The sequence below is a fragment of the Xenopus laevis genome, chromosome 3L (assembly GCF_017654675.1).
Source record: "Xenopus laevis strain J_2021 chromosome 3L, Xenopus_laevis_v10.1, whole genome shotgun sequence".
Classification (NCBI taxonomy): domain Eukaryota; kingdom Metazoa; phylum Chordata; class Amphibia; order Anura; family Pipidae; genus Xenopus; species Xenopus laevis.
In genome coordinates this window covers 100485223-100501931 of record NC_054375.1, presented here as the reverse complement: position 1 = coordinate 100501931, position 16709 = coordinate 100485223, and the positions used below count along the sequence as shown (strand labels likewise).

Here is a 16709-nt window from a genome sequence, read left to right as displayed (position 1 = left end):
TGTGCCTATCTATGGTGGCTAGATCTGCCATTTACAGACTATATTGTATCAAATGAAATAGAGAAGCTGTGGATTGTCATCTCTCCATAGGTGAGCATACGGGGGCTTAAGCTTTGCCCTAATTAGAAGTTGAACCGAGTATACAGTGTGTTTATGTATTTCAAGGTATACAAATGATAATGTGTAGAGGCAACTTACCTAAATATACAAAATATTTACAGTTGGAAGCTGAGGATGTCAGTCAGCAAAATAAACTAATGGGAAACTGACAATATTTCTAGCCCCATGTCAGATTTCAAAATTGAATATAAAAAACATGTTTTCCCAGTATCCCTTGAAAGCCCATGACCAGGCAAAATGACCTGAGATTGCTGCCTACACACCAATATTACAACTATAAAAATACACTTATTGGTTCATGAATGAAATTGTATATGGCAGGGTGAATAATTTGCAGTGTAGACAGTGTAATTTAGAAATAAAATCTAAACCATAAAAATCATGACAGAATCCCTTTAAGCCCATCCAAATTGCTGTTCTTTGCCAGTAATCCATTTCTAGTTAAATTTATTCATGATTACAAAACTATACAGGCAATAAGTCAACACTATAACTAGATCAGTCAATAAGATAGTTTAATTTCTTTCTTACCAGAAAAAAGCTATAACAAATAAATGCTAGCAGTCTTGCCATGAAATCATTATCGGTATAAATAATCTAATCTACAATACAATGTTGCTCTGAATTGTGTAGATATGTTGGTAAATATATTCAGTAGTTGATAGTTGATTGTGTCACTTGTGCCGTCAAACTAGCAGCAAAAAAAGGTGGTCAATAATCAGGTTAAATCAGGGTCAACTGACTAACCTGCCCTGGGTTAGGGCGTTCTGGTGATCTAATCATCTACCTTGCTAGAACCAAACATGGAGTAGCTTCAGTTCCCCTGTTTACATTGTTTATTCCAAGAAATAACAAAAGCCATCGATTTTATTCATTAAAACAAAAGGCAAAAAGTATGTTCAGTTCAAGCCGTATCCATTAAATTCATGTTGAAAGAGCATACAGTACATTGCTGCTTTAGCTTGTGAGGGAAACCTAGCAAGTTAAGAGAATGCTGTTTGTTCACCATAAAGATATGTAAAGTACAGGCATATGCAGAGGTGTCCGCTGTGCTAATGAAGGAATGGGTAAAGGTGTAGCCTAACAGTTAATCTGCCCAAAATTGTTTATTTAAAGTACAATGTGATTTATACAGTATAAAGAGCATCTTTAAGTTTATTTTCTGACCAGGTCATATGACCTTATGCAAAAATACTATACCGTCATAGAGGTGTACTTAAAGGAACAGTAACACCAAAAAATTAAAGTGTTTTAAAGGAATGACAGTATAATGTACGGTTGCCCTGCACTGGTAAAACTGGTGTGTTTGCTTCAGAAACAAAACTATAGCTTATATAAACTAATTACATGGTCTTTCAAGTACCTTATGGTTCTTTCTATATTCATTTACAGGAAGTAGCAAGTCATTTAATATCTTAAGCCCAACATTGGGGATACGGAATGTGAGTTATACAAATAGTCTGTCTGATAAGACCAGTGATGCATTCAAGAACAGTGCTACAGCCATAGAAGGAGTGGTAAGATTTATGATGCATTTGGTGCACAGAACATTGCTTTGTCTTTATTTTTATGGGTGTTGATTGCTTCTAGACCTCTGCTGTACAATATAGTCTGTGTGTGTGTAAAACACTCTCTTAATCCAAGATTTATCCAGGGATCTGTTGCCCCCACTATTTTTATCCCAGTTACAGGGGAATATGCAAAAATAAATGCATGCGTCCCTGCCACAGAACCACTTCTACAGTAATCACCCACCTCTTCTGTTTCTTGTTGGTGTTATTGATAAGGATAACACTACATTATGTGCAGAAAGTTACATGTATGTAAAAATAATTATGAAAGTAACACTGACCGTCAGTATGTTATCAAGAAAAATAAATTATAAGTAAAAAGTATAAGTATTCTCAATACTTCAATACTAGTGGCATTGTACTCCCGTGCTCTCTTTTGGAATTCTTCCAGGGAGACTCACATCTTAGGATATGTAAACCTTAAAAATATATAAAATTGCTCAGGGTGATTTTCTAAGCACATTTTTAATTTACATTAGTCGTTTTTTATGCTTTATTTCAGTTTTTCATTAAGTGCAAATATAATGACTTTTGTAACAACAGTCCTACCTGCTGCTCAGTTCCTTAACTATACAGTTGGAGGAGTGAGATACATTCAGGAGGAAGACAGATGTTTTCTGATGTGGCTTTTTCAGGAAAGAGTTCAGAAGCCTCAGAACATTTTACCTATCTCTTTCCTGAGCAAATCAACATCAGTACACTTCTCTGTTGTCCTTCTGAACATATCTCTCTCCTCTCTCTCTCCAGTCCTAACATGACCCCTCCCAGTGCAGGGGGTATATTGCTTGCTAGGAGCAATTTCTGGCCCAAATAATATTGTTTTACTGTGGGGAGGAGGGGGGATTTTTATGTTGCTAGGCGCCCTTTAAGGGATATTATGGTGGATGGTTTATGCTAGATCCTTCATATTTGATCATTTAGCCTGGAAAATGAATGTTGTGGGATAAGACAGACTGCAATCTTGATATATATTATCTCAATCGCTTTTTCACAGTTAAGAGACATATTTCGAAGCCAGCAATTAGTGGAGCCAGTTGTGACCAGCTTCCGGTAAGCACTTCTTGTCTTAAAGAACCTGTAAGGAGTGGGGACATTTTTCTATCATAATTACTTAAAGGAAAACTATAGCCCCAAAATGAATACTTAAGCAACAGATAGTTCATATCATATTAAGGTGCATATTAAAAGATAAATAAATATTGCCCTTTTGACACCAGGGAGCTTTAAGAAAAGGGATAGTGCATGACACCAGGAGCCTAGAGTAGGCCATCTAAGGAAAGTAACTGGTAGGAGAGAGTAGGTGAGATAGTGCCACAGCAGATTTGGCTGAAGCTCCCTGTTGTTAGTAAGAGTTGTTAGGAGAGAGACGAGCAGTTGAGGCTCCAACAAGGAGGAAGTGAGCGACCAGTGTCCAATATTTGCCCAGTTTGGTATCCAAAAGGATAGGGACTAGGACATATAGGGCCCAGTGTACCTGAAATGTAAGTCTGAACCCTCTGCTGAAAGTCTGCAACAAGGAGTGGCGTCCCTGATAGACAAGGATGGCCTGGGAGGTTGGGGCCTAGTGCTCTGGGAAAACCCTGTAACAAGTGTTAAATAATTATGTTAAATCACTGGGTGGCTGATATATATCATTATATATTTTTTTTATCTTTTTCATAGATAAATTACTGTGTACTGCTACTACCCCATATTAATTAACTGGAGGTCTAAAGTAATGAAGGTTTAACTAATGCTTTAGGAATCTCATTGGTGTTCTTCAAAAGCCACTTACTATGAAAGAGCATAGTTTTTCTTCTTCAAACTTACAAAAACAAATTGGAAATTTGGGTTCTTACTGAATTTTAATATACTTTTTTTAGTTTAATTTTTGAGTTGAAGCGAGTTCATGAAAGAAATTGTAAATACACACTTTCCTTAAGAAAAAGAATTGGAAATGTTCTATAAACTGAAATGTATACTCTCACTTACATAACTTCTTTTACCTGCAGTAATGACAGCAGAGGTCTCATTGTTTCAGTGGATCTGTTTTTCCTCTCTGGGATTACCTCTCGGGATGTAATCCAAGGAATTGTAAATAATGCAAACCAATTCGCCAATAAGAACATCGATCTGATCACAAATATTACAGACCCCACAGGTGAGCCACTGCGTTTTAAAAAATAAAACAATCATTTTGCTTTTATCTAAATTCTTGCACTTCAACCCGCTTGTTCATTTTAGACAAACAAGTAAAGAATACATGACAGTTTTAAATAAATGAAACATAAATCTCATTTAAAAATGCCTCAGGATGGAACCATTTATTGGAATCTACTGCCAATGAGAACATTAGAACAGTTACAATTCAGACATCAAATATGAACATGGTATAAGCATTATCTTGTGTTGTAATTTACAATGCTGATTTATGATTTTATTTTATTACCAGTGCCCTATTCATTTACATTTAAACTACTACAAGACTACACAGCCGACTTAGCAACAAATAACATGAATGTCACCCTCCTAAATCTGGTGAGAATGTAAACTTTGTAAACAGCAGATAACCATTACTTGGTGATTATTTAGGAGGTTATTTATCAAAGGTCTAGTTGTGTTTTTCCCAAAAAATTCAAGGGTAGTTTCAGTAAAAACTCAAATTTTTAAGGATAAAAAAACCTCACATTTTTGGAGATGTATTATGCCCCAAAGCTGCAAAAAGCTTGAATCCGAAAATACTCCAGCTAAAACCTGTTGAGATCATGTAGAAGTCAATGGCAGATGTCCTTTGAGCCATTTGAAAATGTTTTTAGCCTTCATCATTTTCAGGAGTTTTGTTTTTTTTTGTGGTTTGCACTTGAAAATTCAGCCAATTCGAGCTATTCCAGTTTTTTTCTTCTAAAAACTCGATCAATATGAGTATTCAAGTTTTTTACCCCTGATTGTATTGATTTGATTTTTTTTCCATAAATTAGCAAACATTCAAGTTGTGAGTTTATTCGAGGTAGAAATAAACCTCACAAACTCGACCTTTGATAAATAACCCCCTTAAAGTTTAGTTTGTGTGTTTTAAGAAAATGAAAGAAAATTCATCAAACGAATGTGTTATCTAAAATGGTTTCATTTATTTTTTAATCCATTTATAGATTACAGCAGCATTAACGTCTGATCCCATGAATATAATCTCTTCATCTGTAAGCATAAGGTATGTCCGACCCTATCAATAAAACCAAGATCGCCTCTTACCTTGCCTGACCAGATCTCTGCGTATATATGATTAACTTTACTCTCGAGATACTTATGTAACCCAAAACACACTTGTACTGTATTAATACTGATACTCTAATATATATATATATATATATATATATATATATATATATATATATATATATATATATATATATATATATATATATATAAACAAACAAATGAAACCGCACTCCTAGGGCTTTGATGAAAAACACGTGGTAGGCTTTATTTCAACGTTTCGGCTACTACACTCGAGACGTTTTCAGGAAGTTCTCGAGTGTAGTAGCCGAAACGTTGAAATAAAGCCTACCACGTGTTTTTCATCAAAGCCCTAGGAGTGCGGTTTCATTTGTTCGTTTGTATCCTGTTTATAACCAGCACCCAGGCCCATGGCGTAACTAGTTGTTACTGGGCCCCATAGCAAATTCAATTTAGGGCCCCAAAATGTTTATAAGTTGGCCTTTTTTACCAAGATATATTAAAATTGCTAATTAATTAGGGTCTCACTGGGCCCCCTACACTCCGCAGGGTCTGCTTCCTCTATAGTTACGCCCCTGACCCAGGCATTTCGTTGGTTGATTGGTGCACCAGCTCTGAACTTATATATATATCCGTACAAACTGGAGTGGAGCGGTATCCCAATCTGTGACTTAGTCCACAGCTTGGACAAATAATATATTTAAACAAAAAAGTCCAGACTTCCAAATTGCGTGAAAATAAAGATTTCTTTATCAGAAAAACTTGCTGCAAAGTTTCGAAGCTCCCGCTTCTTTGTCAAGCATCACATGGCATAATTTTATTTGAAAGGAAAAGATTAACTCTTAAGATAAATTAAATAAATGCTCAGACTCTACAGCCACACAAGGAATGTTAATCAATTATAAAGAAAAAAAGGAAAGAAAAGGAACCTTGTTTTGTGACTGTATCAATTCACCAGACCTCTATATATCAAACACTTCCCTTAATATTTATCACAATGATAATAGGTTATTCAGTTTCTATTTGTTGTATGGTTTAGAAAAGGATACCCTTATCTGTTTAAATTACCCGACTTGATACTTTGTTTGCAGTCTTTAAGATAAGCTGATAACACCAGGCTATAAAATTACAATGTTGGTTATTGTTAAGATTAGGTAAGTTTCACTTCTCCCTGCTGAATATAACGTGCCACGTGCAACATTCACCTTCAAAGAACCCACAATAAAACGTTTTTAAATGGAAAGAAACTTGTCAATTAGTATTGTTGTTATTTTATTCAGATTTAACCCACAACAACAACTGAAGATAAAATTAGGAGTTAATCACTCCCGATTCAATCAATTTCATTTAGGGTGCCAGTATTATATAAAAATTCCAATTATTTCATAAGTTAATTACATTCACTCTCAACATTTTTGTCAATCAACTTAACCAATAAATAGGTTGTTGTTACAATTCATTAAATGCACAGTATAAAGTGACCTGTGCAATCGATTGTGCTTTTGATTTTTAAATTAATCGGATGTGTTCTAATTTATAAAGTGCCGTGTGCAATCAATTAATTCACCAATTCATTTAATCTAAAGTATACCATTTCAAAGTGACTTGTGCATAAATTAACTAAAATCTAAAAGTTAATTAATATGATCACAATTAAGAACCCTTGGTTATCAACCTTTTAATTAAAAGTTGAGGAAAGATGAAATTTGTATAGAGGGTGGAGTTGCTCCCAAGATTATAGCTAATAGTTTATTTCTAAGTCCCTAGGAGCACCACAAAGATGTAGAACGGCAGGAACTGTAGGGCTGTGGTCTCAATTGTACCTTCCTATCTGTATTGGAAGAGGCTAACTTAACCTACAAAACTGCAAACCCCATAGTCCTTGGAATAGAATATAGATAAGCAAAAGAGTCTGAGAATATTGTTGATAAAAGTTTTCCGATAGTCTCAATCCCACCCCACCATCCGGTGATTTTAAACTAAAATCAAGGAGACCGTCAGTTGCATATGGCATAATGACATCTCGTCCTATTTAAAGGTTACTAATTAACACACTTAACAGGTGTAAAGATAATAAACAAGGTTTAACTCACAATAGAGTCGATATGAGTTATGGATACAATAAATTAATTAATGAAAATAAGTCCGTAAGGCTGCTGCACACACTTAAAAGGAGATAATGCCGGGTGCTAACAGAAGTATTATATATAGTTTGCAAGAAATGCTGTTGCACTCTAGGGACTTTTGCTGTAAAAAAGCTTTATTAGAATCGACGTTTCGACCCTCAATGGGGTCTGAAAAGCAATGCGTAACATGCTGGATCAATGTAATATTATTGTAAAACACTATGTAACTTCCTGGTGCCATATATAAATTATCTACATTATTAAATTCAGTTTTTGGTGCCATTATATAATACTGTTAACTTACGACAATTAAAATGTAAAAATGACAATTATTTGGAAGACTGCCTATATTTTAATGTCCTTGGTTCATGTTGTTTGGCATATTGCCAGGGAACATTTAGAGCTAGAGAACACAAGCTGCTACACATGAAATAATAATGTTTTGAGAATAGTTACAATACCAAAGATTACACCTGTACTTAACTTGCATGCATAAAAAATAAGAATAAGAGCCCTGAACATCAGTTAAAGGGACAATGCATTCCATAAGTCCTCTTTGTTTTTAGAAATGATTTTGAGTAATACACAAGGTGTGGGAGTGGGCAAGATTGAATTAAGTGGGTGAGAAATGTGGTATTGTTTGTGGTGTTGCGTTTGGTAGTTAAGCAGAGTGAGGGTAGGCTTCTCGAAAGAAGTGTGTTTTAAGAGATTTCTTGAAAGCAGAAAGGTTGGGAGAAAGTTGGACAGACTGTGGGAGAGAGTTCCATAGGAGGGGTGCAGCCCTTGCAAAGTCTTGAATGTGAGCATGGGAGGAGGTAATGAGAGAAGAGTTGAGTAGCAGGTCAGTAGAGGAGCGTAGTAAGCGATTGGGTGAGTATATAGAGATGAGATCAGAAATGTAGGGTGGGGCAGAGTTATGAAGTGCTTTGAATGTCAGGGTTATTAGGTCATTAGGGCAGAACAATCTGTTTCATCATTAAAATTAACATTTTACAAGTCCACATTGAGTTAAAAATTATTGTTGCTTCTATGGAAATACTTTCCTAGTACCCAGTATAGTTTTTGTTCCCCAAAGTGCATACACAGATAAAAAAAATAGAAAAAATTAGTAGTCCTATATAAAAATATATACAGACATTCAATGTTTTAATTGGTCCCTTTAAATACAAATGCTTTTTTCTAATTCTCTCTATTAGAAATAACTCTGGAGAAGCAACAGTGGATGTTCAATGCAGAATAAACGACATATCAAAAGACAACACAGCAGTGCAGAATGCTCTTTTGCAAAACCAGATGTTTACTGATATCGTACGCATTTCAACCCTCTCAGTTAACGGTATGTAGAAATTTATATTGTGGATACAAGTGGATCATAGTGAGTCAGACAGCATGTGCCAATACTAGAAAGTTTTGCTCTGTACATTAAGAGGCAGATTTATCAAGGGTCGAATTTCTAATTTTTTTTATGGCCAAAACTTTGACTAGTGAATTTTTAAAATTATATTCGAGTTTTTAAAAAAATCAGAATTGATTTTCGAGATTTCGACTAATCACCACCTAAAACCTGCTGAATTGCTGTTTTAGTCTATTGGAGACGTCCTGGGATCAATTTGGAGTTATTTGCAGCCTTCCTGACATTCAAGTTCTTTTGGAGAAAAAACTTGAATCGAGTTTTAAAAACTCAAATCAAATTATAAAAACTCAAATCGAATGCGATTCGATTTGAGTTATTAGGTTGATCCTATTCACCTGAGTTTGAAAAATTCTATTTTTTTAGTAAATTTCAATCGAATTTCAAGTTCATGGGAGTTTGTGGAAGTGTTTAAAAACTCGCATGAATTTGAAATTTGACCCTTGATAAATCTGCCTGTAGGAGTTAGGGAGGATTTTAATATCAATGTATTTATCAGCTAAAGTACATAAGGTATTGGGGTTATGTAACAAAAGTTGCAATGTTTGCCACTGGTCTAATCACCTATAGCAACCAACCATATTGTAGCATTTACAGATCACTTGTTTAAAAGTAAATGTCTTATTGGTTGCCATGGATTACTACATCTGGACAAACTTAGCTCCTATTATTGCATTTGGGGTTTGTCTCTGTTTGAATCTAATGGAAGGCACTGCTCAAAGCTTGGGATCTCGGTTGCCTATTTGCTGTAGAAACTTTGCAGGGAGAATAGGTGCAAACAATACTGAGAGCTCTAAAGTTAGGGCATGAAAGGAAAATGACAGCTATATTTTTTATACTTCCTGGAGGGTTACAGAGATTATATATCGGTACTTGCCCCAGTAAGGCTTAGAAATCTAAGGTCCCTCTCACATTCACACACACAAAAGGTTTGGTGGCTTCCTCAGTGGAGTTTATAAGGCAAAACCACATGAGCCAATGCGCCCCCCCAGCGCTTATCTTTCCTGCATGGCGGAGGGTCCTGGGGGGCCACATCGTACTAGAAAAGCCTAAAGGTACCAGGAACTGCTTTTTTGCCACCCCTGGTAACCTGCTCGGCGCTGCTGCCTGAGGTGAGTTTTTAACTTGTCTCATTAGCTTGGGCTTGGGCTTCCTTTTTAAGTCACAAGGAGTAGGTCATGGGTGTGTGTCCATAATTTATGAAAATATACATTTTTGTATGGTAATTGCTGTTTCATACCAGATTTTATTTAATTGCAAACTGTGCACTTACTCTCTGAACGGACTAACTTGGATACATTTAAAGATCCAAGAGTAAATATAAAACTTCCACGTTTTTTTTTTCATTAATTTAGCATTGCATTTTATTTTCATTTTTAGTAGGTTCCTTACACACAAAAAAAAAAAAACACACGCAATGTAACATTAAGCTTTCCCCTTTCAGGTGCTAGCAACAAGCTTCGAGGTTATGCATACAAGCTGAGATTCACCAACCTGAATTTTAATGCCAATTTGACAAACCCATCTAGCGATGATTACAAGAATATGAAAATCAAGATTATACGAGCGGTGAGTAAAATCTCCTTATTTTAGTCTGGTTTTGCTTCAGACTAGAAATAAAGGCAAGTAACTAATCAGGTGATGTTTAGTATGTGGGTTACAAGACCTACTGCAAAGTTGACTTTTACTACATAATTGAATATGAAAACTCTAGGAGTTCTATCACAAATTCACCAAAAATGAAAAAAAGAGAATACGTTTTTGGTAGCTTAAGGCAAAAAATGCCTCAGTGTCCTTAATAAATTGATAATGGGCTGGGTGCAGAGAACCTTTTGTATTTGTTATATATATATATATTTTTTTCCAGTTAGTTTATTTAAATCATTTGAATCTTTGTCTCAAAAATCTAGCATGTACCACATTTCAAAGGTAGAGTTTCTAATAAAATGATCATCTTTGTCAAAACACACAAACATATATTGCTATCTTAGCCCTAATTTTATGTTTACTCTACACTCTCTTTAGTTGTGCTGTGCAGAAATCTCTTGGTTAGGGATCCATGTTCCTACTTTCTTATAAATCTTGCCCTCTTTGTGTTGTTTAGTTAAACTTACCCCATGCCTGGTAGGGTGGGAAAAGGAATTAAGAATTCACCGAATCCAGGATTCAGTTTGGAATTCGGCAAGGATTTGGCCTTTTTCAGCAGGATTCAAATTCGGGCGAATCCTTGTGCCTGGCTGAGCCGAATCAGATTCATAATTTGCATATGTAAAGTAGGGGTGGGGAGGAAAATCACGTCACAAAACAAGGAAGTAAAAAATCTTTTTCCACTTTTTTCTTTCCTGCCCTTAATTTGCATATGCAAATTAGGATGTGGTTCGGTATTCGGCCAAATCTTACATGAAGGAATCGGGAAGTCGGCAGAATCCCAAATAGTGGATTTGGTGCATCCTTAAAAGGAATCAAAAAATCTTGCTTCATTTATTTACTATATTCACATACTGTAGTGAGCCAATAAGGTGCTACTTACTGTATTACCATGTGAAGTTTGTGAAGTTTGCTGCAGCAAGTGTTTCCAAATCCTCAAAAACTATGAAGTGGATACTAATTCTTAAATATCCTCTCTCAAACACCACCTGTAAATGCAGAAAATACTTTTGAAAGGCCACAAGTTTTTTGTTGTCACACTTTTCTAGATTTTTGCAAGCTGGAAAATGACTGTACTTTAGTAAAGCACCTATACATACATAGTTATTTGGTCATTAAGGCTGAAAAAAGACAAATAAAACCCCAGTGTTATGCAGGCACCCAACAATGACCAAATCATGCAAATATACCTTGGGCTCATAGACTGTAACCCAAAAATGAGCAGATTGCTGGGAGTGGAGGAGGGATAATTTTGTATAATTGAAATAGCAAATTTCAATTAACAGTGTATGGCTGGTTATGGAAAATGATGCATTAAAATAAAGAAGAGAGTGTGGCTGCCCTTTTGTAAAGAGGCTACCTTTCAAACTCTATTTAAACTTTTAATACTTTTTCTTAATTTTTTTTTGTGTTTAGATGACCAGCATTCTGAGTTTCACTGGTGCTAAACAAGTCGGAGTTTTATCATTTGTGTAAGTAACTGTCCACCTAGCAAGTGGGTGCATGAGACCATATGCACCACATTTATACGTTTCATTAGGATTTATTCATCTTTCTCACTGCACAGTATGGTAGGAAACCATTCCATAGATAATTCCATTCTCTCTATGTGAGCGGATTTCACTACTACCCGCACTTTCCATATTTAGATACTGAAATATGCCTACCAGTTGCATGGCCAGCCTATGTCACACTTTTAAATTAGCCTTATAAAGTAAATGTGGTTGTCCCACTCTCTATATACCCTATTGTTATTCTGCCTTCAAAGGTGCTAACATTTCACTTGGAATATTGGTACAAGTAAAAAAAAAACCAATAGGTGACTGGTATTTGTGATGTTTCTGACTTGTACTGACTTTGTTTACTACAGATCAGGGTCTGTTATTGCTAACACAGAAGTCACTGTTCCAGATGGGGGTGCTACCTTTGACCAGGTCACTACTGCAATTGTGAACAACATCGATTCTCTGAAAAGTTCTGGACTGACATTGGATCCTCAGTCTGTAGGTGAGTATTCAGTTTGCATTGTAGGCTTGGTTCTTTTACCCTCTTCCGGTTTGTGACCTCTCTATCTGATGTCATTCTTTGTACGTCTCTTTCTTCTGAGAAATGCTTGGGCCCATTTCACATACAGTTTCCGTACATATATGTCACACTGAGTCACAAATTAATAAGAACTCATATTATTAGGGTCCTGCTCAATAGCTGCCCTACTGGACAACTGACAGCTCTCTTACCTCTCTTCTGGCCCTGTTGGGCTGCAATGACTACCCCCTCGCTGAGTGAAAACTCTCTTCTTACAGATGAAACATTTTAAAGATAGCTGTGCAGCCCACTGTGGAACACATCATCAGCTTTAATCATAATATGGGTGTTTCAGCTGTACAGGAGGCAGAGCCTAGGTTAAAGTGTTTATTGGCCATTTTTGCATTGATCTTACTCCTATGTTTTATGTTAAAGAGCTCATATTCCATTTCTGCAGTGATCTTGCTTGCCTGTCTGGGGTTAATATACTCATTATCGATTTCTGCAGTGCTCTTATTGGTATGTCGCCATAAGAAGAAAGGCCATTGACTTGAATGCATTTGGAGTGAGCAAAGTCTTGAGAAAAAAAAAAGGGCATTGTAAAAAAAACTTTAATGCGTTTTGCTAAGTTTTTGCTCATTACCAATAATGACATAATGAACAACTGCTGAAGTGTTATACATTTTATCTTTGCAGTTACGTCTACTCCATCTGGAGCAGCATCAACGGTTGAGCCTCCTCCAACTATTTCAGCATTCCCGGGTTATGCAGTCGCCATCATCGTTATGTGTGGACTGGCTATTTTAGCTCTCCCTTTCCTCATATTATTTGTGAGTTTTACATTTGTTTTTGGTCAAGGTATAGAAATATATATATATATATATATATATATATATATATATATATATATATATATATATATATATATATATATATATATATAAACAAGTCCCAAAGGTGCACTCCGTTTCCTGTGTAAATTGCCCGGTGCCAGACAACATGTAATGTTATATCTGCAGGAATAGCGACACTCACGGGACTCTTCTGAAGCTTAATAAATGTGGTACTTACTTATTGGAGACTCCAATAAAGTACCACATTTGTTAAGCTATAGATATATTTATATATATATATATATATATATATATATATATATATATATATATATATATATATATATATATATATATATATATATATATATAGAAGACAAACCCCTTGGCATAGATATGGTCCATTTGTACAACCTTGCTGTTTATGCTGGCATTCCTAAATATGTATTAATAATAATAATTTAAAGGATATATTTCCCACAACATGATGCAGTAGCTATTTATGTTGGTGTTGCTTAGATGTTTTTTTTGCCTCCATCTAGTTTGTGAAAACAGGCCTCTGCAGTAAAGTTTCCAAAGCGTGCTCCCTCAAGCCACCATATGGTGAATACCAAGGGATGATAATTCCTAACACAGGAGCTGGACATGAAAATTACAGGGTAAGGTTTTATCTTCTTGCTCCCACAGAGGGAAAATGATTAAATATATAAAACATTTTGTAGGGATACACAGGATGCATTATTTTTGGATCTGTAAAAAAAATAAAAATAAAACTCAGACAACATTAAGGGGTACGAATTTCGAAGTTAAAAAACTTCAAAATTCGAGCATCGAATTTGATACTTCCATAGTTGAAGTATTTTTTCGATCAAAAACAGTATTTTTCGATCAAAGTAAAAATCGTTTGATCGATCGATTAAATCATTCGAGTCGAATGATTCCAACGGTTTTACATAAAAATACTTGAACTACTCAAAACTTAGCCAAAGTTTATATAAGGAGGCGAAGTGTTGAAGTCAAAGTTTTTTTAAAGAGACATTACTTCGACAGTACTTCGATTTTCAAGTCGAAGTTTTTTCAATTCGAAACTAATTTTGGCCTAGTCGATGGTCGAAGTACCCAAAAATGACTTCTAAATTGGAAGTTTTTGAATTCGAAAATTCACTTTGACCCTTAGTAAATGGGCCCCTAAATGTGACCCTAATTCACATATTCAGAGACATTTGAGAGCAAAGAAATAGACATATTCTGAAAGCAAATGTGCCTTCTACTTGTCAGTACATGCATAATTATTAGGGATGCACCGAATCCACTATTTCCTTCGTGAAAGATTCGGCCGAATACCGAAAACATCTTTTACTTCCTTGTTTTGTGACAGAAAATCACTCAATTTCCCTCCCCGCCACTAATTTGCATATGCAAATTAGGATTCGGATTTGGTTCCACCCGGCAGAAGGATTCGGCCGAATCTGAATCCTGGTGGAAAAGACCGAATCACAAACCGAATCCTGGATTCGGTGCATCCCTAATAATTATTTAATATTCACTTATTTTGCGGTCAATCATGGTCATCATAAAACAGATGAACAACACAATCACTAAACATAAGCAGTATCAGGGCTGCTCCTTCCATGAATCAAGTTGAGGTTTAAGAGTCAAAATGTAATTCTAAAACTTGATGAAGTGATTTCTTTTTCTGCGGCACTCCATTCTGGAAACTGAACTGGGCTCTTCTTGCTAGGCTACTTAACCTAGCAACTAAACAGCTGCTTGAAGTTGCAAAAATGAATAGAAGAGGCCCTAAAGAAAGAGATAAAGATATATATTGTAGTGTTACAGATAACTGGCAGTCTGGTCAGCGAGCTTACATATTAACATTTTGGTTGGAAAGATGCATGCTAGAAAGTAAAAGTGCTTAGCTTTAGTCACTCTTTACTCATTTTTAGGTGAATCAAGGTCTGCCCATGCAAATACAGCACATCATACATACAAATATAAATCTAACCAAATATTTTGCCATTCTGCCCTTACAGACGCACTCTTATGAAATTTCAAATTAATAACATTCGGCATATGGACAAGACTGGAGCACACAGAACCAGTTCTTCTCTTACACAGGCACAACGATCCTGCTCCATTTATTGAACATTTGGATCAAACTTGGAACAACAGAAGTTTCAAATCAATACTTTATTTGCTTGTTGGGAACAAATATCAGCCTGTCTGTTTGTTATACTTGTGGGTTCTATAAGTTATATTTAAATTCTGAAAATGGTCAGCAAATGTCAGCAACCATTATTATGCAAATTCTGTACAGTTTGGTTTGTTTTTTTGTTCATCCTTTTCTCCGTGAAGTGTCCAACATTCCTTATGTACTGGGGCAAGGATACAAAGAACTATATATAACATTGTGCATTCAGTTCCATACAAACTTACACCAGAATTAACTTTTGTGAGAGAATATCTCAGGGAAAGAAATGTTTTCTCTTTAGATAGTCTGAAAACGCTTAGATTTATCCATCCATAAAGAGACATATACCCTACTATAGAACAACAAAACATGTTCAGAATGCTCTTATGAGCACTTTAACCATTTTTTAAAAATGATTTCTCTACTGTTTGGACAGTATAACGAAAGTTTATTTTATCGTGTTTCTTGATGCTTATCTTCTCCGTTCCATCCCTTAGGGGGATATTTATCAGAGGTTGAGTTTTTGTTTTTTTTTGTTTTTACTGAAAACTACCCTCAACAACTCAAATTTTTCGGGGAAAAAAAACAACATTCTGTGTACCGAAGACTGGGTCATTAACAATATTTTATCAAAATGTTTTTATAAATAGATTACTAATTACTGCAGCATATAATATTTTTATAAAATGTAATGATTTTTATTTTAAAGATTTGTTTCACTTCTGGAAGCTATCCTGCTTGTTCTTGAACCTTTTTATTTAGTTTAATTGCTCTGGCTCCTGATGCTGTGTGCTTTAACCTCTTCTCTGCTCTGGCACTTTAATCTTGCCATGCGTTACCCATAAACACACACTTTGTGGCATAGTTTATAGAGAAAGCCAAAACTATAATCTGTATGGCAACAGCAGTCAAGTCCTTGCCAGCTGGCTCTGCCAATTATATGATTTATGGCAGCAACCTGTGCATTGTTGAACAGTGGCTGCCAACTTACAACTGCTGCAGTCCTTGGAATTCTGGGAAAAGTGGTTCAACAACATATGGAGATTACCAATGCTTAGAGGCATATTTTTCAAGGGTCGAATTTAGAGTTTGAGAGTTTATAAAAACTCCCATAAACTCGAAATTCAAAGAAAAAAAAAAGACCAATCGAAATTTATTAAAAAATGTAAAAAAAAATTTAAATTTGGGTGAATAGGATCGACCTGCAAACTTGAATTTGATTCTAGTTTTTTCACCAAAAAAAAAAAATATTTTCAAAAGTCCAACAAACGACTCCAAATTGATTGTAGGAGGTCCACCATAGGCTAAAACACCAATTCTGCAGGTTTTGGATGGCAAATAGTTGAATTTGAATTCTTAAAGTGACAGTACATGATACATTTCGAAATTCAAATTTCGGAAAAAAAATTTAAACTCGAATCGAATTTGGACTATTCCCTAGTTGTATTACTCTAAAATAAATTTCCAAAGTAGATAGCAGCACTCCCATATAGCATTAAAAACGCCTTTATTTCAAGATTTTCATCTGGCACAGCAACGTTTCGGACCACCTGGTCCTTTTTCAAGCTAACA

General features: G+C 35.4%; 1 protein-coding gene across 1 annotated transcript in view; it reads left to right on the top strand.

The window, feature by feature from the left end:
• LOC108711334 (putative GPI-anchored protein pfl2) overlaps nucleotides 1-16377 on the top strand; it is a 41815-nt gene extending 25438 nt beyond the window's left edge. Inside the window, exons 19-30 of the mRNA XM_018252966.2 lie at nucleotides 1513-1637; nucleotides 2686-2741; nucleotides 3683-3831; nucleotides 4123-4208; nucleotides 4820-4878; nucleotides 8227-8366; nucleotides 9886-10010; nucleotides 11505-11560; nucleotides 11959-12095; nucleotides 12810-12943; nucleotides 13489-13605; nucleotides 14980-16377. Coding sequence (XP_018108455.1) covers nucleotides 1513-1637; nucleotides 2686-2741; nucleotides 3683-3831; nucleotides 4123-4208; nucleotides 4820-4878; nucleotides 8227-8366; nucleotides 9886-10010; nucleotides 11505-11560; nucleotides 11959-12095; nucleotides 12810-12943; nucleotides 13489-13605; nucleotides 14980-15006 — 1211 coding nt within the window. The 3' untranslated portion in view covers nucleotides 15007-16377. The remainder of the gene's footprint in view (nucleotides 1-1512; nucleotides 1638-2685; nucleotides 2742-3682; nucleotides 3832-4122; nucleotides 4209-4819; nucleotides 4879-8226; nucleotides 8367-9885; nucleotides 10011-11504; nucleotides 11561-11958; nucleotides 12096-12809; nucleotides 12944-13488; nucleotides 13606-14979) is intronic.
• Nucleotides 16378-16709: the final 332 nt, after the last annotated feature.